Source organism: Hypanus sabinus, chromosome 8, assembly GCF_030144855.1.
Source record: "Hypanus sabinus isolate sHypSab1 chromosome 8, sHypSab1.hap1, whole genome shotgun sequence".
NCBI lineage: Eukaryota > Metazoa > Chordata > Chondrichthyes > Myliobatiformes > Dasyatidae > Hypanus > Hypanus sabinus.
Genome location: NC_082713.1, coordinates 168044162 through 168066538, shown reverse-complemented (window position 1 = coordinate 168066538; position 22377 = coordinate 168044162). Strand labels below are relative to the sequence as shown.

General features: G+C 40.3%; 1 protein-coding gene across 1 annotated transcript in view; it reads left to right on the top strand.

Moving 5' to 3' along the window:
* Positions 1 to 22377, top strand: part of LOC132398695 (protein kinase C-binding protein NELL2-like) — a 305511-nt gene that overhangs the window by 87169 nt on the left and 195965 nt on the right. Inside the window, exons 11-12 of the mRNA XM_059978482.1 lie at positions 2419 to 2521; positions 6199 to 6327. Coding sequence (XP_059834465.1) covers positions 2419 to 2521; positions 6199 to 6327 — 232 coding nt within the window. The remainder of the gene's footprint in view (positions 1 to 2418; positions 2522 to 6198; positions 6328 to 22377) is intronic.

Genomic DNA, 22377 nt, shown 5'->3' with positions numbered 1-22377 from the left:
GTTTGGTGGCTCTGGGCTTGTACTCACTGGAGTTTAGAGGAATGAGGGTGGTCTCATTGAAACCTACCAAATATTGAAAGGCCTAAATAGAGTGGACCTTGAGAGGACGTTTCCAATAGTAGGGGAATTCTTGGACCAGAGGGTACAGTCTCAGAATAGAAGGACGTCCCTTTAAAACAGAGATGAAGAAGAACTTATTTAGCCAGAGTGCAGGAGACTATGTCATAGGGTTTATTTAAAGTGAGGTTGATAATTCTTGATTAGTAAAGATGTCAAAGGATACTACGGAGGCTAGTGCCCATGATGGAGCTGACTAAGTTTACAACTCTCTGCAGCTTACTTTGATCCTGTGCAGTAACCCCACTTCCCATACCAGATAATGACGCAGCCAGTTAGAAAACTCTCCATGGTACATCTATAGAAATCTGTGAGTGTCTTTGGCAATGTTCCAAATATCCTCAAACTCCTATTGAAGTATAGCCACTGTCGTGCCTTCTTTGTAACTGTGTTGATATCTTGGGTCCAGGTTAGATCCTCAGAGACAATGACATTGCAAAATTAAGATGAGAAGTCCAGTTCCCTGTTTGCTAGTACATTAACTTAGCCATGATACAAGCATTCTGATGTTACCTTTGAAGATTAAAATGTCGCTTGTCTCCCAGCATTATTGATAGTTTTTGATCTTACTAACCTCAGAAACAGAGAGTTTAGAGTACTAGGTAGTGAATGAGACATACATGAAGATGAACGCCAAAGAGTAAATAACCTCATCCTACTTTGAAAAGTTTCCTTCAATATTGATCAGGCAAAAGATGTTCATCCCCACTTTATACTGACTGGAGTTTAAAAACCTTTCAGCTCTCATTTAAACTTTTGCTTATTACTTATACACTCAGCAGCTACTTTATTAGGCACACCTGTACCCCAGCTCATTGATGTAAATATCTAATCAGCCAATCACGTGGCAGCAACTCAATGGATAAAAGCATGCAGACATGGTCAGGAGGTTCAGTTGTTGTTCAGACCAAACAGCAGAATGGGGAAGTGATGTGATCATAGTGACCTTGATTGTGGAAGAGATTTTGGTGCCAGACGGGGTGGTTTGAGATACTTCTGATCTCCTGGAATTTTCATGCACAACAGCCTCTAGTTTACAGAAAATGGTGCAAAAGACAAAAAAGACCCAGTGAGTGGCAGTTCTGTGGGCGAAACTATCTTGTTAATGAGAGGGGTCAGAGAAGAATGACCAGACTAGTTCAAGCTAACAGGAAGGTGACAGTAACTCAAATAAGCACAGTCGTTTGCAGAAGAGCATTTCTGCGTGCTCAACATGTTGAACCTTGAAGTGGATAGGCTACAGCAGCAGAAGACCATGACCGTATACTCAGTGGCCACTTTATTAGGTACCGGACCGACCCAGTAAAGTTGCTAAACTGAGTGAAAAGGCAATACAAACAGGAGTCCTGTGCTATTAGTGAAAAATTGCTGAAGCAATGTTTTGTTACACTAACTTTTGACAAGAATTCAGTAGAGGCTTGAGGTCATGGCAGTGAAGAGGGAATATTTTCAGCTTGTTGTCTGGATAAGACAAAAAGGCTTTGAAGATCAATTGTTCAGACAGAAGCCATAAAAAAATGGAAAATAGATCCTTTTCTCAAAAGGTGCCCTGGTCCACGGTGCCTGGCCTCTGTCGGGGTGATAAATGATATCCCTGGATTTCAATGTAGCCCATGTCCACAGGTCACAGCTGCTTTGCTGGTAGGGACTTCTATTTTCCTTGCAGAGTTACATGCAACATGTGTCCTATTAACAGAACTTTCAGGAGCAAAGGAAGACATTTTCTGAGTGAAAAGGAGATGATTTTCCTAAAGACTTAAAGACAATTGCAACTTGATACACTTGTGCTTTTTGGTGCTTGTGTTTATATTCACAATCCTGGGCCCATTAGCATCAACTAACTGACCATTTTGTTACTGGTGGATGTGAAATACGGGGCTGTTGTGGTTTGGGAAAGGGGTAAGCTGTGAAAGTACTGTTCAATATTCCAGATGATGTGTGGCTTAGAGAATAAGATGTGTGTTAAAATCTACAATTGAAATAATGTCCTCTTCTCATTGTTACTGTCGGGAAGGAGGTACTGAAGCCTGAAGGCACATACTAATGACTCAGGAACAGATTTATTCCCACTTCCATCCAATTTCTGAATTGATATTGAACCTATGAACACTACCTCACTTCCTTTTTTATTTCTGTTTTTTGCACTACTTATTTATCTATTTTATATGCAAGTACATGATTATCTTTCATAATAAAACATATTTTGTCTGTATGAATTATACATGCTTGCTGCAAGGAGTTATGTATCTTTTAAGATTTTATTAGGTGGAGATACTTAAATTTTTCACCATTGTTTAACAGGACAAGTCCATGCTACGCATTTCATATCCGCGCTGCCCATTGCTGCCTTGTTCACCGTCGAATCAAATTTCGTTAGCTGACAGCTGCTGTAAGATATGCAGAGGTAACCACACATAACTTTTATCGCAAGATCGCTCTACCACATATGAAATGTAGATATGGAATGATCAGCTGTTTCAGTTAAGTTTTGGAAAAAGCAAATAAGAGCTATTGCCTTTGATACAATGTGTATGTTTTTTTTACTGTCATGACCGTATTGTGCTGCCCTGGCTTGCGGATCATGTTGATAGCTGAGACACAGCGTCCATGGTCAACCGTGGCCAATGGAGGGCCTCATTTGTTATGATACATATATTGTCTGTTTTGTTTCTGCTTTGCATTAATCCTCTGAGGATCAATTATTTCTATGTCATGTGGAAATAAAAATATGACTTGTAAAAAGCACGCATCTTTTTGAAAAACAGTCATTTTCCAGTTTTGTGCCATAATATAGAGCAGTAGGATAAGGTTGTCCATTATAAAGGATAAGGTTTTGGGGTACTTGAGGCACATGATGAAGTAGGCTAAAGCCAACAAGGTTTCCTTAAGGGAAAATCTTAGCTGACAAAGCTGTTGGAATTCGTTGAGGAAATAACAGGCAGGATAGACAAAAGAGAATCAGTGAATGTTGTTTATTTCGATTTTTCAGAAGGCCTTTGATAAGGTGTCACACACATGGTAAGAGCCCATGGTATTACAGGAAGGAGATTAGCATGTAGGTAGAAGATTGGCTGACTGGCAGGAGGCAAATAGTGGGAATAAAGAGAGCCCTTTCTGGTTGGCTGCTGTTGACTAGTAATATTCTGCAGGGGTTGGTATTGGGATGGCTTCTTTTCATATTATATGCCAATGATTTGGATGAACGGAATTGATGGCTTTGTAGCAAGGTTTGCAGATGGTACAAAGATAGTTGGAGGGGCAGGTAGTGTTGAAAAACCAGGTAGACTGCATAAGGACTTAGGACAGATTGTGAGAATGGGCTGAGAAGTGGCTGATGAAATATGGTGTAAGGAAGGAATAAAAGTGTAGACTATTTTCTGAACAGGGAGAAAATTGAAAAATCAGAGGTGCACAGGAACTTGGGAGTCCTCATGCATAATTCCCTAAAGGTTAACTTGCAGGTTGAGTCAGTGGAAAGGAAAGCAAATTTTAGCATCCATTTTGAGAGGCCCAGAATACAAAGGCAAGGATGTAATACTGAGGCTTTATAAAGCATTGGTCAGACAGCACTTGGAGTATTGTGTGCAGTTTTGGGCCCCTTATCTAAGAAAAGATATGCTGGCATTGGAGAGGGTTCAGAGGAGGTTCACAAGAATGATTCTGGGAATGTAAGGGTTAATGTAAGCGTTTGATGGCTCTGGTCCCGTACTTGCCAGAGTATAGAAAAATGAAGGGGAAGCTAATTGAAACCTATCAAATATTGAAAGGCCTAGGTAGAGTGGATATGGAGAGGATGATTCCTATAGTGGGTGAATGTTTCATAATCAGTCAATTAATAAAGGATTTCAGAATTCCATCTAAGCTGCACAAAGAGAGTATAAATATTGTCAGAAATTATCAATGGGAGTATCTCTGACTGCACCACAACAACAACAAAAATCTGGCTCCTATGTCTTATGGCCGTACATTCCTTTGTGATCCTTGTCACTAAGAGAGAATAAGGGTAAACCCTAGCTCACAAGAGAAACTGTTGAAAATTGAATGAGCCTGGGCTTTTCTTGCTTCTTTGGAGCGAGCAAAAAATTAATTATTTATTTATTGAGAAACACTAAGGAATAGGCCCTTCCAGCCCACTGTGCCATGCTGCCTAGCAATCTCCCGATTTAACCCTACCCTAGTCACAGGACAATTTACAATAACCAATTAACCTACCAATTAGTACGTCTTTCAATCGAGGGAGGAAACCCACGCAGTCACGGGCAGACAGTGGCGGGAATTGAAACTGGGTCACCTGTACCATAAAGCATTGTACTAATCATTACACTGCAATGCCACCCCAAGAGAATTGAGAAGAACTTTTTCAACCAAAGAACGAAAACATTATACACAAGTACAAAAACTAATATCCAAACAAACAACATTATATTAGTGACTGGGTCCATCAATATAGTTTAATCTTGGTTTCAAGGTTGCCATAAATTCAAAGGAAGAATCACAGCAAGACTATCTAATTTTGGTAATAGGCAGATTAACACTAATGATCCAACAATTTGTGCAGGTTCAGCACCTCTGGAGAATCCCTCTCATTTAATAGATTATTAGAACATAAACCTTAGAACATCATGGCATAGCAACAGACCTTTTGTCCCTCAATGTTATGCTGAACTAATTAAACTAGTAATTAGACACAAAAATAAACTAATCCCTTCTGCCCACACAATGTCCATATCCCTCCATTCTTTGCAAATTCATGTACCCATCTAGGAGCCTATTAAAGGTCTCGATCATACTTGCTCCAACGCCAAGATGATGTTGTATGAAATGATGAGAGGCATTGATTGTGTGGATAGTCAGAGGCTTTTTTCCCAGGGCTGAAATGGCTAACATGAGAGGGCACAGTTTTAAGGTGCTTGGAAGCAGGTACAGAGAAGATGTCAGGGGTAAGTTTTTTTTATGCAGAGAGTGGTGAGTGCATGGAATAGGCTGCCAGCGACAATAGTGGAGGTGGATACGATAGGGTCTTTTAAGAGTATCCTGGATAGGTACATAGAGCTTAGAAACATAGAAAGCTATAGGTAACCCTAGAGTAATTTCTAATGTAGGGACATGTTCAGCACAGCTTTGTGGGCTGAAGGGCCTGTATTGTGCTGTAGGTTTTCTATGTTCTACTAACCATGGCAGTGCATTCAAGGCATCCACCACTCTTTGTGTTAAAACACTTGCCCCTTTCACCTTTTTAAATATATTTTGGTCTCATGCTACACCATTCCATGTAATTTCATAACAAATAATTAATTGGAATATGATGAAATAATTAAAGGGAATGGCAGGCAGAGTATTCCGCTTACTTCTCAGAATGTATTCGCTTGTAAGGAAAGGTTGCTTATTGAATTCCTTTCTCGATAGTGAGAAGTGGAATATTCATGCTGACAGGATCCCTCTGTAAATTAGTTTCATAGAAAAAATACCGGCAGCTGCCTGTAAGAAGTTTGTGCGTTCTCTCTGAGACTGTGTGGGTTTCCTTTGGTGCTTCGGTTTCCTCCCACAGTCCAAAGATGGACCGGCTGGTAAGCTAGTTGGTCAGTGTAAATTGCCCCATGATTAGGCTAGGGTTAAGCTGGAGGATTACTGGGTGGCGTGGCTTGAAGGCCTAGAAGGGCCTATTCCACACTGTATCTCAATAAAAAAAATTAAAATAATTTATATGGAAAAGTGGATAAAATAATAAATACTGTAATTCTAGCACCAGACTGATAAAGCTTGTGGTAACCTAAAACCATCCTTTAAGCAATGCTACTGCTACCCCTTGGGCGAATTTTCACTTCTTGACGTATGGACTCATATTATGGGAACGACTTGATCAAGGTACTGGGATGAGCAGAACCATATTGTAGTGTATTAAATAAGGAAAAAGTTACATACAAAAGTGAGGTTAAGTGAAGGTGCCTATCATTAAATGAACTCTTAAGCACTTAGTTTTATAACTAGCAATGTATTATAATGAAGGTCAAAAAGACTGGACTGTGATTAGATTACGACTGGAATTAATGTCCTCCATTCATTTATTCCTTATCATTCTAGGTTATGACTTTTGTGCTGAGAACTCCAATTGCATTGAGAATTCTGAATGTGTAAACTTGGAAGCTGGCTCAATTTGCAGATGTAAAGTTGGCTTCACACCTCTCCGTGATGATGAAGCTTACTGTGAAGGTTAGTGTTTAGTGACAATGGTTCTAGTCCATGACTAATTATTGAAAAAGAATACAACACAAATCATAATCTATTTACCCCTTCACTTAATTAGATCCCAGCTGATCTGTGCAGGCTGGTGGTGCAGTGGCATCAGTACTGGACTTTGAGGCAAATGGTCCTGAGTTCAAATCTGTCTGACTCCTTGCATGTTTTTTTATCAGCATCAAGCTAGCAACTTGGCTTTGGAAAATAGAACAGTCAAATGCTATGGAAACATCAAAAATTCTACCCAATGTGCTGCAAGGCATGACAGGGAACAGCAGCTGACTTGTACCACCACAACATTTTGCTGTCCATCATTGCCTACATTTTACAACTTCCCAACAAATTTCCATATCCCATATCTCTAGTGGTAAACGGATTTGCCTTTGCGTACCTTCATGGATTTTCTGATCTCTAATTTTAACACTTCTCTATCCACTAATGCTTCAGCATTTCCTCTTTTTTTAATTTCCGATTTCTTGCATCTGCAGGGTTTTTTTCAAAGCACTTACACTCCTACAGGTCAGGTCAGGCCACATCCATAGAGAGGAATAAACAGTCAATGTATTGGACTAAGATCATTCATCAAATCTCTTTGAGGATGCCTACCTTGAAGAAGTTTTAAATTTTTGCTTATTCTTTTTCATAAATGTTGTCTGACCAGCTGAGTTCCTTCAGCATTATATGTGTTTTCCTCTGGATTCCCGGCATCTGCAGAATCTCCTGTTTTTAAGGATTTATGCTTCTATACATCTACATATGATATAATTTTTCTATGAACAGAATTTACATTTGCAGATGTTTTTTAAGCTATTTTTTACAAGCTAACCATATAGAGGCATATTTTAACCTCAAAGTTAAACCTAATAATAAACCTCTCATAGTCCCAGAACATACACTACACAGTCAGAAAAGCTCAACAACATCTCTGTCTTCTCAGAAGGCTAAGGAGAACTGGGCTATGCACATCTATACTCATGTCATTCTACAGCTGTGCAGTAAAGAGCATCACTGCTTGGTACAGAAACTGCGCTGCATCAGACAGGAAGTCTCTGCCACGGGTAGTCAGAACTGCCCAACGCATCACCAGCACCAGTCTACCCAACGTCCAGGATATGGTTGCTGGCAAAGGGCCAGTAACACCATGAAAGATCATACCCACCCTGCTCATGCGCTGTTTTTCCCACTCCAATCAGGGACGAGGCTATGCAACATCCACGCCAGGACCACCAGACTCAAAAACAGTTACTTACCCCAAGCTGTAAGGCTGATCAACACCTCTACCCACTAACTCATTCACTCCCATTGCCACTATTTTGTCATTTCCTGAGAGAGTCACCTTATGTACAGACAATTCTGTGCCTAGCATCACTTTACGGACTGTAATCAATCTATGGATATAAGCTAGCTTGTGTATTTATTTATTGTGTTTTTTTTATTATTGTGTTCTTTATCTTATTATATTTTTGTGCTGTATTGGATCTGGAGTAACAATTATTTCATTGCCCTTTACACTTGTGTTCTGGAAATGACATTAAACAATCTTGAATCTTGACTGTTTACTCCTCTTCATAGATGCTGCCTAACCAGTGGAGTTGCTCCAGCATCTTGAGTGTGTTGTTTAATAATGGTGTAGTGCTGATCAAACTATCTTGAATACTGCTCAATGCCTTCCTTTGATAGAAACCGTGTGATTTTCATTTCCTTTCCGGGCAATTGCAAATGGAAATTAAACTGTTTCAGTGATGCACATTTTCAGTTTTGTGTCTAAGTGAGAAGTTGAGTATCTAATGTGTTACTATAAAATTGACTTGGAATTTACAATTGAGTGATAATGAGCTGTTCACAGTTACAGCTTTATAAAACTGACTGCACTTCTCAACCATGTGCAATTTAGCACAGAAATTTACCACTCACTGTCAGTGTTCCTTCACAGGGTGAATTGTGTCATCTCGGCTGAGGTGATTCACACTGATTTGGCATTAATTTTATTCTTGGGCATGCTATTCTACCATTAAAAATGTTATTCATTTTTTAAATGTTTCACTGAGGAAACATTCAGTGAAGAATCAAGAATGGAGATCAAGGATGCAGTCTGTACCAAAAGATTTGAGTTACAAGGGAAGATTGAATAGGCTGGTATTATTTCCTCAGAGCGCAGGCGGTTGAGGATGACCTCACAGGCGTAGGTGAGGATGGTAAGGACCCAAGTGCTGGAGTATACAGGATTTTGAGACTGAGACGAGAACACATTCCCGACTAGATGTTAGATAAGAACCTGATAAGACTAGATGAGAACGCAAATAGAACATGGAACATAGAAATCTACAGCACATTACAGGCCCTTCGGCCCACAATGTTGTGCTGACAATGTAACTTACTCTGGAAAATGCCTGGAATTTCCCTACCGCATAGCTCTCTATTTTTCTAAGCTCCATGTACCTATCTATGAGTCTCTTAAAAGACCCTATTGCATCCGACTCTACCACCATCACTGGCATTTCATGGACACACAACTCTCTGTATGAAAAACAGAGACAGAGATCCTAAACACAATTGCAGACTGAACCAAATCTGATGATTGAGCTCCAAATCTGAGTTCAGGGGCTCTTTAAATATCCAAATCTTGGTGGCAAAACATAGCCCCCAATTAGCGGAGTGAGCCAGAGTCTTTAAAGGGACCATGCCAGCTATCTGGAAAATCGGAGCGTATAAACCCCGGAGGCTAGCGCAGTCGGTGCGTACCGTAACAATAGACGTTTATAAAATTATATGAGGCACAGATAAGGTAGATGTTTAGTCTTTTTCCCAGGGTAGGAGAGACCAAAACTAGAGGCATGGTTTAAGGTGAATATCTGAGGGGTGAATCGCTCAAGCAGAGAGTAGTAAGTACAGTATATGGAATGAGTTGCTGGAGTAGGTGGTGGAGATACCTACAATTAAAACATTTAGAGTACATTAGGACCGTTACATGGATTGGAAAGGTTCAGAGGAATCTGAGCTGAACACAGACTCATGGGATTAGTTTAGAGGCATTTCGTTCAACTCAGACAGGGACCTGCTTCCATGCTGTTTAACACCATGAACATATGAATGTGTCTGGTCTTGACAAATGTCACTCATGCATGTGTGACTTTAATTCCTTCAGAATAGTGTTTCAAAAATTTTATTAGATTTTATAAAATTTTAGATGAGAATTTAGATTCTATCCCTTGTTTCAACTTTACTTCATATTGAGAAAGGTAAAAATTTTAAAACAGGAAATGATGGAATTATTTCAGTCCTTGGAGAAAGAATTGGAGTTAACATTTTAGGTGGGTGAATTTTCATTAGGTTTTTACTGACTGGTTTGCTGTCTTTAAGAATTCCTCTATTTGATTGGTGCTTTAACCAACTTAGTAACGTCCCTGGTGCTGAATCATAAAGATCTGTATAGAACAGGGGGTACCAACCTGGGGTCCATTGCATAAAAAAAGTTGGAAATCCTTGGTGTAGAAAATGGTTGACAGAAAATCAGACCGATAAAGGACAAATACATGCCACGTGGTCTGCTGAATCTTCTTAGACAGTATTCTATATAAATATTAATATCATTAACATTTGATCTTATGACAAATAAACTCTTTTTGGACTTCCAACAGGGTACAAGTATCGATTTTAACTGACGTTTCGAAGATAAACTGTCCCAGCTTCATCAGGGATGATGCCTGGGCATGTGTAGTCCAGTGGTATTTATACCTCCATCGTCTGTCCCTCCTGATTGGTTAGTCCTCATCCAATCAGGTATCTGCTGTCCCACCTTGTACAAAATCAAATTCCAGTTCTTATTTAGAGCAAGATCTTCATCTTTGTTAAACAATTTTTCCTGGCTGGAAGCCCGAGAAGAGTTTATTCATCATATACACCAGGAAAGCACTAGATCCTTTTTCATTTGATCATATATTTCACAACAATATATTGGAATGGACTAAAATAAAACTTATTAGAGGAATGCCTCGATAGTCCATATAATCTGATTTATAATTCAAAATGAAGAGGTTTTAACTGAGTTAAATTAGTTTCATACTAAAAATAGACCAATGTTATACAACTGCATAATTCTGCTTGCAATATATGCCACATTTACGATATTTAACAATGGTCTGATCAGTATGAAATAGCTGAGTGTGTTTCTGCTTTATAGCAGAGATGGAGATGGTTTTCAATGTGATTCTGCAATATGTTCTGTTGGTGTACTGTAAACAGAGCAGCATGCCTTAAATAAGCCCCAAGAGGTTACCAAAGGGAGTTGAGACATTGAGGTTAGCAGACTATGTATGTGCATTGGGTGAGAGGGGTGAACGGGGCTTGTTGATATACTGCAAATGGAGCAGCACAATGCATTTCCAATGCCCACATTCAGCAATAGTTTGCCTTGAATAAGCTACAAGAGAAGGTCACTGAAGGGTGTTAAGACATTGCAGTATCCTGGAGATGGAGGACTGTGTGTGTACGTTGGCTGTGAGGGAGGAATGAGGTTTGTTTTGCTGTTTGGTTGCTTGTTGTGTTCTGCTGAGCACGGTGAATGTGCTAGGTTGGCAATGGAATGTGTCATGATGTTTGTGGGCTGCCCCTAACACATCCTTGCATTGTGTTGGTTGTTAACGCAAATGACATGTTTCACAGGGAGCCTCCAAGCTGATGGCATGAACATTGATTTCTCTAATCTCCATTAATGTCCCTCCTCCCCTTCTTACCCTATCCCTAATTTTTAATTTTTAATATTTTTTTTCTCTCTTTCCTTCTCCGCTGTTCTCCATTTTCCTCTGGTGCTCCCCTCCTCCTTTCTTTCTTTCAAGGCCTTCCACCCTATGACACCCCCTTCTCCAGCCTTGTATCCCTTTTGCTAATCAACTTCCCAGCTCTTAGCATCATCCCTCCCTCTCCTGTCTTCTCCTATCATTTCGGGTCTCGCCCTCCCTCTCCCACTTTCAAATCTCTTACTCTTTCTTTTTTCCGTTAGTTCTGACAAAGGGTCTTGACCCGAAATGTCGACTGTACTTCTTCCTATAGATGCTCCCTGGCCTGCTGCGTTCTACCAGCATATTATGTGTGTTGTTTCACTGTATGTTTTGATGTACATGTGATAAATACAACCGAATCTGTGTTGTCTGTAAGGAGAAAGCAGCATGAGGTGAAGTTAATTATGTCAGTCTGGACTCCAGCTGAAGAGTGCAGTTATTTCCTGTACTTAGTACTAAATGGCTAATGTTCCAGCAATAGCTTGGTTATATATTCCTCACCCACAATCCTTCATACCCAATGATTTTCCAACTCTGCAAATGTCTTACAACAGCAGACTCTTCCAGAAGTCTACTCTACTCCTCCAGTTCTGTCCTTCTATGCATCACCCATTCCATTCCATTCCATTCCATTCCACCCTTCATTGCCAAAGTCTGGAATCCTATCCCCAAGTGTTTCCACCGTCCTCTCACAAACACAAGAGATTCTACAGATTTTGGAAATCTGAGTAATGATGTAAATGATCATATGTCCTGATGATGGGTCTCAACACGAAACATTGATTCTTTATTCCTCCGTGTGGATGCTGCCTGACCTGCTGAGGTCCTCCAGCATTTTGTGTGTGTTCCACCTCCCTCTCTTGGTCAACCTCTGTTCATCTCTTCTAATATTTTCTTTTACTTGGTGTCATCTTTTATTTTATCTTTTATCATTTCTGTAAACCACTTTTGGATCTTTTGCAATGCTAGATATGCCACAATTTATTACTGGGTTTAGAGGACCCAAAGAGCAAACAATATCACAAATGTCAGGCAATGTAAAGTTTCTTGCAGGGTCCACGCATAATGAAAGGCTCCCCTGATGATTCATTCAGAGGCTTTACAATTTTCCATTATTTAAAAAATAACAAGGAAATTATGGACCCAGGCAGCAGTCTCGCACTATAATTGATTCTACCTCCAAGTGCCAGGCATCCTGACAAAGGGCATGTGCAGCTGATGTGGGGGTAGGTAAGGGTTTATAAAGAATCCCAGTGAAGGATTAATTTAAATATTGTGCTAATAAAATTATTAAAATTACAGGTTTCTAACCAACTGCAGGCAGTTGGAACAGTTGCTTAATGGGCACAACAGTACCAGGATTTATAAACGATGCAGGCACCAAGGAGTTGTAAGAGTCAATTACATGAGTGGAGAATACCTTGAATTCAGTGTCCAGAATGCAATATCTTATTAATTGTGTGGGAGCTTAGCTCCTGAGTGAATTTAAGGCTAATCTTTAAAATTTCATTGTTGATTCCAACACACAGCCAACTAATAACTTCACATTTGGGAAAGAATATCATTATTATGCAAGTAGATAAATCCTGTGGGGCATTAAATGTGGAAATACCATAGAACAAAAATCAGTACAAAAGGTCATTATGGAAGATATGATAATCTACTTTGCTCAGTGCACAGAAAATTCATCATTAGATTGTACTCATCCCAGTAAGCATCAGGAAGCAGCTGAGGTCTGTCAGTAAGAACCATGACACTATCCTCTCCAGGAAAAATGTATTTGGTTCTAAATGCACCTTGACGACAATGAAATCTACCTCAATAAGCAGCACTCTTTACGCAACCTGTGCGAAAGTAAAAAAGACACTTCGTAATCGGCAGTAAACACAAGTAGAGAACAAGTATACAACCAGTTGCTTTTTATGAGGTCAAAGTTATCTGAGCCATCCATATGCAGATGCTTGAGTTTGTCATAAATTCTAATCAATGTAAATTTGTTATTGGAAGTTTAATATCTCACCATATACAACCCTGAGATTCTTTTTCTTGTGGGCATGCTCAATAAATCCATAGAATACTAACAGAGTCAGTGAAAGACCACACCAGCTGGCCGTTCAACCAGTGTGCAAAAGACAGCACTCAACACTGATGTAGTATCTGCTTTGGTCCTCCCATGCAAGTAAATTACAAAGCCATCAGATATCAGAATCAGGTTCAATGTCACTGGCATATGGTCATGAAATTTGTTGTCTTTGTGGCAGCAGTACAATGCAATACATCATAATGGAGAATAAAAGTGAGTTACGGTATAAGAATATATGTCAAATAGTCAAATAAGGAGAGTAAAAATATTAAAAAGTAGTGTGGTCGTTTGGGTTTAATATCCATTTAGAAATTGGATGGAAGAATGGAAGAAACTGTTCCTGGATCATTGAGTGTGTGTCTTCAGGCTTCTGTATCTCCTCCTGATGGTAGCAATGAGAAGAGGGCACATCCTGGGTGATGGGTGTTCTTAATAATGGATATCCATAAATATCCATAATCTATTGAGTGGTGTAAGGACTTCATAGAGTGGATGGGAAGAGCTGTAAATCTGTGGAATTCATTGCCGCAGGCAGCTGTGGAGTCCAAGTCTTAGATTCTTGATTATTTAGGGTGTGAAGGAATACGGGGAGAGGGTAGGAGATTGGGGCAGAGAGGAAAATTTGATCAGCTATGATGAATTGGAAGAGCAGATTCGATGGGCTAAATGGCCTAATTCTGCTCCCATATCTCATGATTTTATCTACAGCATGGAAGGATATTCTATAAAAGTTTCACAAACACCCCAATATTAACATTGATTCTGATTAAATAAAAATTTAGGAGCTTTTATTGTCCAATGGATTGGATTGTTCAATGCATCATTTGTTGCTTGATCTACAGAAGTTGACCTAGAAGAAGGGTATACGTGCTATCGTAGGGACAGAAATGTGGGCAGAGGGGGTGGGGTGGCCCTGTTGGTGAGGAATGAGATTCAGTCCTTAGCAAGGGGGGACATAGGGTCAGGAGAAGTAGAGTCTGTGTGGATAGACCTGAGGAACAGTAAGGGCGATAGGACCCAAATGGGTGTTGTCTACAGGCCACCAAACAGTAGCATGGATATTGGATACAAGTTGAATAGGGAGTTAACATTGGCATGTGGCAAAGGTAATGTCGCAGTAGTTATGGGGGATTTCAACATGCAGGTGAACTGGGAGAATCAGGTTGGTGCTGGACCACAGGATAGGGAGTTTGTAGAGTGCCTACGGGATGCATTCTTGGAACAGCTTGTACGAGAGCCGACCAGGGACAAGACTATTCTGGATTTAGTGTTATGTAATAAACAGGATTTGATAAGCAATCTCGCAGTAAAGGAGCCATTAGGAGGTAGTGATCACAATACGATAAGCTTTTATCTGCAATTTGAGAAGGATAAGGGCAGCTCGGAGGTGTCAGTGTTGCAGTTGAACAGAGGAGACTATGGAGCCATGAGGGAGGAGCTGGCCAAAGTTGACTGGATGGATAGCCTAGCAGAAAAGACAGTGGAACAGCAATGGCAGGTATTCTTGGGAATAATGCACAAGGTGCAAAATCAGTTCATCCCCCAGAGAAGGAAGGATTCAAAGGGGGGAAAGGGGCCACAGTAGTTGACAAAGGAAGTCAGAGATTGCATAGCATTAAAAAAAAAGGAAATATGACAGAGCTAAGGTGAGTGGGAGGACAGATGATTGGGAAGTTTTTAAGGAACAACAGAACTTAACAAAAAAGACAATACGGGGAGAAAAAATGAGGTACAAATGCAAGCTAGCCAGGAATATAAAGGAAGATAGCAAAAGCTTTTTTAGGTATGTGAAGAGAAAGAAGATAGTTAAGAACAATGTTGGGCCCTTGAAGAATGAATTGGTTGAATTTGTTATGGGAAATAGAGAAATGGCAGAAGAATTTAATGAGTACTTTAGATCTGTCTTCACTAAGGAAGACACAAGCAATCTCCCAGATGTATGGATGGGCCAAGGACATAGGGTAACAGAGGAAATGAAACAGATTGACATTCAGAAGGAAACGGTGATGAGTAGACTGATGGGACTGAAGGCTGACAAATCCCTAGGTCCAGATGGTCTGCATCCTAGGGTACTAAAGGAGGTGGCCCTGGAAATTGCGGATGCATTGGCAATCATTTTCCAATGTTCCTTAGATTCAGGATCAGTTCCTGAGGATTGGAGAATGGCTAATGTTATCCCACTTTTTAAGAAAGGAGGGAGGGAGAAAACAGAGAACTATCGACCTGTTAGCCTAGCATCAGTAGTGGGGAAGATGCTAGAGTCCATTATTAAAGATGAAATAGTGGCATATCTAGATAGTAGTGATAGGATTGGGCCAAGCCAGCATGGATTTACCAAGGGTAAATCATGCTTGACTAATCTGTTGGAGTTTTTCGAGGATGTAACCAGGAAATTAGACGGGGGAGATCCAGTGGATGTAGTGTACCTCGATTTTCAGAAGGTATTTGATAAGGTCCCGCATAGAAGATTGGTGGGTAAAATCAAAGCTCAGGGCATCGGGGGGAAGACATTGACATGGATAGAAAACCGGTTGGCAGATAGAAAGCAACGGGTAACGGTGAATGGGTGTTTCTCGGTACGGCAGGTGGTGACTAGTGGGGTGCCACTAGTGGGCTCGGTATTGGGAACACAGCTGTTTACGATTTACATCAACGATTTAGATGAAGGCATTGAGAATAACATCAGCAAGTTTGCTGATGATACTAAGCTAGATGGCAGTGTGACATGTGATGAGGATGTTAGGAGAATTCAGGGTGACTTGGATAGGCTGGGTGAGTGGGCAGATACTTGGCAGATGGCGTTTAATGTGAATAAGTGTGAGGTTATCCACTTTGAGAGTAAGAACAGGAAGGCAGATTATTATCTGAACGGTGTAAAGTTAGGTAAGGGAGAAATACAAAGAGATCTAGGAGTCCTTGTTCAACAGTCACTGAAGGTGAATGAGCAAGTGCAGCAGGCAGTGAAGAAGGCTAATGGAATGTTGGCCTTTATTACAAAGGGAATTGAGTACAAGAGCAAGGAAATCCTCTTGCACTTGTACAGAGCCCTGGTGAGACCACACCTGGAGTATTGTGTACAGTTTTGGTCTCCAGGGTTAAGGAAGGACATCCTGGCTATAGAGGAAGTGCAGCGTAGATTCACAAGGTTAATTCCCGGGATGTCTGGACTGTCTTACGCAGAGAGGTTAGAGAGACTGGGCTTGTACACGCTGGAATTAAGGAGATTGAGAGGGGATCTGATTGCAACATATAAGATTATTAAGGGATTGGACAAGATAGAGGCAGGAAATATGTTCCAGATGCTGGGAGAGTCCAGTACCAGAGGGCATGGTTTGAGAATAAGGGGTAGGTCATTTAGGACAGAGTTAAGGAAAAACTTCTCCCAGAGAGTTGTGGGGGTCTGGAATGCACTGCCTTGGAAGGTAGTGGAGGCCAATTCTCTGGGTGCTTTCAAGAAGGAGCTAGATAGGTATCTTATGGATAGGGGAATCAAGGGATATGGGGACAAGGCAGGAACCGGGTATTGATAGTAATTGATCAGCCATGATCTCAAAATAGCGGTGCAGGCTCGAAGGGCCGACTGGTCTACTTCTGCACCTATTGTCTATTGTCTATAAGAACATGATAGTGGCTGCTGTGTTAAGAGAAGCCACACAATCAAAACATGACTGTTTACATTCTGAGACACTGATCTGACTATGATAAAGGAATAAATGTTTTTTGCTTTCCCTGGAATGTAGGGGCCACAAATCACAGCTTTCTGGTTGGTCTGTGTATAGGTTTAAGTGTGGGTCTGTACTCATTTGGTAAATGATATACAGCAGAGCTGACGGTAGAATTATGTGTTCTGTTTTTTAAGTTGAATCCCATTAATAAAGGCAAATTTAATACATTAAAATGGGATTAAAAGATTGGGATCACAACATCAGGCTTAAGAAGGAACAGTGTAATGAGCTCATTACAAATTTTAAGTTGTATAATATCCCAACTAATGAGGCAAGTCACCTGCATCCAGTTAGAAGTTCAAGGCTATCTGCATATTTGGGAGGATTTACTCATGTATGGGAAAGGAAGTTACAGTTCAATAGCTTCCTTTTAAATTATCTAAAGGAAAGCATCTGTAAGCAAATAATGTGGTTGATCTTCATGCTTGATTTATTAGAAAAGGGAAGAGTCATAGAAGTAGCATTTTGGGAAGGAATGCCTATCACAGTGTGTGCTTGCAGGACTGAACCTGGGTGCGGAGGAATGGCAGACTTGGTCACGGGGAGCGCTGACAATGACCAAAGCCGGGTGCGGAGGAATGGCAGACTCCCCATGAAGAGACGGAAACATAAGGGTTTGACATTGGAACACCAACAGAGTATTAAAGGCACAACTGAGCAACACCCTGAGACAAATCATTCTCCAGAAATGTAAGAGGATTCTGCTACAGTGCTAACCAAGAGATTATTTAAATAATGGTACAATGCAGGCAAGCTGTGCCAAACACAATTAACTCAACAAGATTAAACAGAAATCACAAGGGCTTAACAACTCTAGTTATGATAACAATTAGTAAATCCAGGTGCTCGAGAAATCTAGAAGCCCAAGGCACTACCGGAAGCAGCAGAGGCCCATGGGGCTCATGACAATGGTTTAAAGGGATGAGAAGTCATAAAAAGCCTGTACTAAAAGTACTTCCAGAGAGCATTTGGTAAGAATTCGAGGAATTGAGTTTATAAATCTGTGCTATTTTTATTAATTGGAAGGGGGAAGGAGGAGAGGAAAGAATCATAAACTTAGCTCTTATTGTCTTGACACAAACATGAGAAAATATGTGGATGCTGGAAATCCAGAGCAACATGCACAAAATGCTGGAGGAACTCAGCAGATCAGGCAGTTTCTATGGAGGGGTGGTTTATTTATAATGCATAAATTAATACAGAGTGACGTGTCTTTTGGAGAATCCACAACAAAGTGGCCTTGCAGTAAATAACTAAAAATATCAAGTCAGGCAGCATCTAAACTAATCATTGAACACAACCTATGGACTCAAGGTGGCTTTTTAGAGTAACTCGTGGTTGAGTCTACTAGGGAGATCAGATCTTCTGATTTGCATGTTGTGCAATGATCCAGAATTGATTAGAGAGATTAAGGTAAAAGAACCCTTTGGGAAGAGTGATCATAATATGATCATATTCACCCTAAAATTTGAGAAGAAGCTAAAGTCAGATATATCAGTGTTACAGTGGAGTAAAGGGAATTTCAGAGGCATGAGAAAGGAGTTGGCCAAAACTGACTGGAAAAGAACATTGGCACGGATGATGGCAGAGCAGCAATGGCTGGAATTTCTGAAAGCAAATGAAAAGGCACAGGACTTATACTGTATATCGCAAAGATGAAATATCATTTTAAAATGAAAATGACACAACCATTGTTAATAAGAGAAGTCAAAGCCAAAATAAAAGCCAAAGAGAGGGCATATAACAGACCAAATTTAGTGGAAAATTTGAGAATTGGGAAGCTTATAGAAATCAACAGAAGGCAACTAAAAATGTCATTAAGAAGGAAAAGATAGAATACACAAGTAAGCTACCTAATAATATTAAAGAAGATAAGAAAAGTTTCTTCAGATACATAAAGTGTAAAGGAGAGACGAGAGTGGATATCGGACCACTGGAAAACGATGCTGGAGAGGTACTAGTGAGGGACAAAGAAATGGCCGATGAACGGAATAAGTGTTTTGCATTAGTATTCATGGTGAAGATACCAGCAGTATGGTGGAAATTCCAGAGTGTTAGGGGTGAGAAGTGTGTGAAGTTGCCAATACTAGGGCAAAGGTTTTTGAGAAACTGTAAGGTGTGAATATAGATAATCACCTGGACCAGATGGTGTACACCCCAGAGTTCTGAAAAAGCTGGCTGAAGAGATTGTGGAGCCATTGATAATGACATTTCAAGAATTACTAGATTCAAGAATGATTCTGGAAGACTGGGAAATTCTAAATGTCACTCCACTCTTCAAGAAAGGACAGAGGCAAAAGAAAGGAAATGATTGGCCAGTTAGTTTGATCCCAATTGTTGGGAAGAAGTTGGAGTCAATTGTTAAGAATGTGGTTGTTGGGTGCTTGGAGGCATATGATAAAATAGGCTGTAGTCAGCATGGTTTCCTTGAGGGAAAATCTTGCCTGACAAATCTGTTGGAATTCTTTGAAGAAATAACAAGCATGATAGACAAAGGGGAATTGGTGGCCATTGTGTACTTGGATTTTCAGAAGGCCTTTGACAAGGTGCAAGACATGTGGCTACTTAACAAGTTAAGAACCCATGGTATTACAGGAAAGAAACTGGAATGGATGAAGCAGTGGCTGGTAGGAGGCAAAGAGTGGATATAAAGGGAGCCTTTTGTGGTTGGCTGTCAGTGACCAACGGTGTTCCACAGGGGTCTATGTTAGGACTGCTTCTTTTTATGTTGTATGTCAATGACAGACTTGATGGTTTTGTGGCTAAGTTTGTGGATGATATGGGCATGAAGGGATATGGGGCGAAGTCAAGAGATCGCGACTGAGAGGGAAAAGGATCAGCCATGATGAATTGGTGGAAAAGACTCGATGGCCTAATTCTGCTCCTATATCTCATGGTCTTTTTTTATAGACTCATTTTCAAGGATTCTACGACTTGTGTTGTCAGTGTTATTATTAGTTTTTATTGTATTTACAGTTTGTCTCCTTTTGCACATTGGTTGCTTGTTGTCTTTGTGTGTTGTTTTTCTTTGATTCTATTGTATTCCTTCGTTCTACTGTGAATTCCTGCAAGAAAATGAATCTCAGGGTAGTATTTGTTGACATATATGTATTTTGATAATAAATTTACTTTGAACTTAGAACAAACATAAAGGTTGATAAATGGGATTGAGGTGTGGATTGCCACAAACGAACTGAACAACAGAACAGAATCAATGGCATTGCCTTTCCTACCATGACTCTGTAATGTCTCAGTTGATTTCCACTCATTATCGCTTGGCCAAGAGTTTGTGAAGCTAGTCTTTTCCTTGGATGACAGCCATCAGTTGAAAAATTTTAAGCAATGGCAGCCTTTTATTCCAGATTTATTGTCACCAGTTACAACAAAAACACATTTGGCAGAAATGTAAAGCAAGCTGGTAATCTGTCATGTCAATGGGTCCTTGCAGTGAGGACATAAAGAGGAAAAGCCGTAAGGATTTTGGAGTTCCTAGATGTTATTGAAGACCTGGCATACATCATTTTTTTGTCAAAAAAGAACATTTTATTCAAATACAAAGTAAATTGATGTCAGTTTTCTATTTTTCACTCTTTTAAAAAAAATATAATAAGTTTATACAGATGATCAGATGGAAACAAATAAGACCATAAGATATTGGAGTAGAATTAGGCCATTTGGCCCAACGAGTCTGCTCTGCCATTTCATCATGGCTGATCCATTTCTCTTTCAGCCCCAATCTCTTCCTTCTCCCCAAATCCCTTCATTCCGTGACTAAGCCACCAACCTCTGTCTTAAATATACCCAGTGCCTTGGCCATGACAGCCATCTGTGGCAATGAATTCCACAGATTCACCACCCTCTGGCTAAAGAAATTCCGTCTTAAAGAGTCAAATGTTGCTGGGGTGTTGAGATTAATTAAGACGCTGTACCCAAAATAGCTAAAAATTGCTAAATCCTCTCCCCAGCCCTCCAACCCAATGTACTCATATTGTTAACGGAGCAAAGTAGGTCATGTAGAGCGGAGAGTTTTACTTTAATAAAATATGATATAAATTCATCTTCCTGTCCTTGCTGATATAGGAACATTAAGTATTTATTAGCTGACTGAATTAAACAACACTTTGCTTTCACTGCTGAGGTTTTTATCAGTTATGCAAGAAATAGCACAGAGATGAGCTATTTGGCCCGACTGATCTGTGCTAAATTTTGCACTTCCCATAAATCTAGAGTGACCTCCTTCTGTCTAGTGCTCACATTCCATTTCCATTCTCCTTTTTGTCAGGATAACGCACACTTCCAGTGTTAGCTACATCAGGTACTTAGTGTTGTGGGCTTGAATTTCAATCCTGTGTTTCCTTTATATTTTATGCACAAGCTGCCAATAACATTATTTTACCAAGTGGAAATGGAACATTCCAGTTGTTAAGCTGACTTTAATAATGCAGCACCTTTAACTCAGTAAAGTACAAGGATACTTACAAGACCAAAAGATATAAGAGCAGCATCAGGCCACTTGGCCCATCGAGTCTGTTCTGCCATTTAATCATGGCTGATCCATTTTCCCTCTCAGACTCCATCTCCTGCCATCTCCCTGGATTCCTTCATGTCCTGACTAATCAAGAATCTATCAACCTCTGCCTTAAATAAGCCTAAAGACTTGACCTCCACAGCCACCTGTGGCACAAACTCCACAGATTCCCCATGCTCTGGCTAAAGAAATTCCTCCTCATCTCTGTTCTAAAACAATGCCCCTCTATTCTGAGACTGTCCTCTGGTCTTAGACTCTTCCACCATAGGAAACTTTCTCTCCACATTTAATATTTGATTGGTTTCAATGAGGTCACCCCTCATTCTTCTGAATTCCAGTGAACAGAGGCCCAGAATCATCAAACACTCCTCATATGACAATCCTTTCAATCCATGACCATCAGAATTGGAGCAGAAGTATGCCATTTGGCCCATCAAGTCTGCTCTGCCATTCAATCATGGGATGATCCAATTTTTCCAGTCATCCCCACTCTCCTGCCTTCACCCCATACCCCTTGATGCCCTGACTAATCAAGAACACATCTATCTCTGCCTTAAATACACCCAATGATTTGGCCTCCACAGCTGCTCGAGGCAACAAATTTCACAGATTTACCACCATCTGACTAAAGTAATTTCTCCACATCTCAGTTCTAAATGGACGTCCTTCAATCCTGAAGTCATGCCCTCTTGTCTTAGAATCCCCTACCATGGGAAATAACCTTGACATATCTAATATGTTCAGGCCTTTTAACATTCAGAGTGTTTCTATGACATCCCCCCCCCCCCCCTCATTCTCCTGAACTCCAGGGAATACAGCCCAAGAGCTGCCAGACGTTCCTCATATGGCAACCCTTCCATTCCTGGAATCATTCTTGTGAATCTTCTCTGAACCCTCTCCAACATAAGA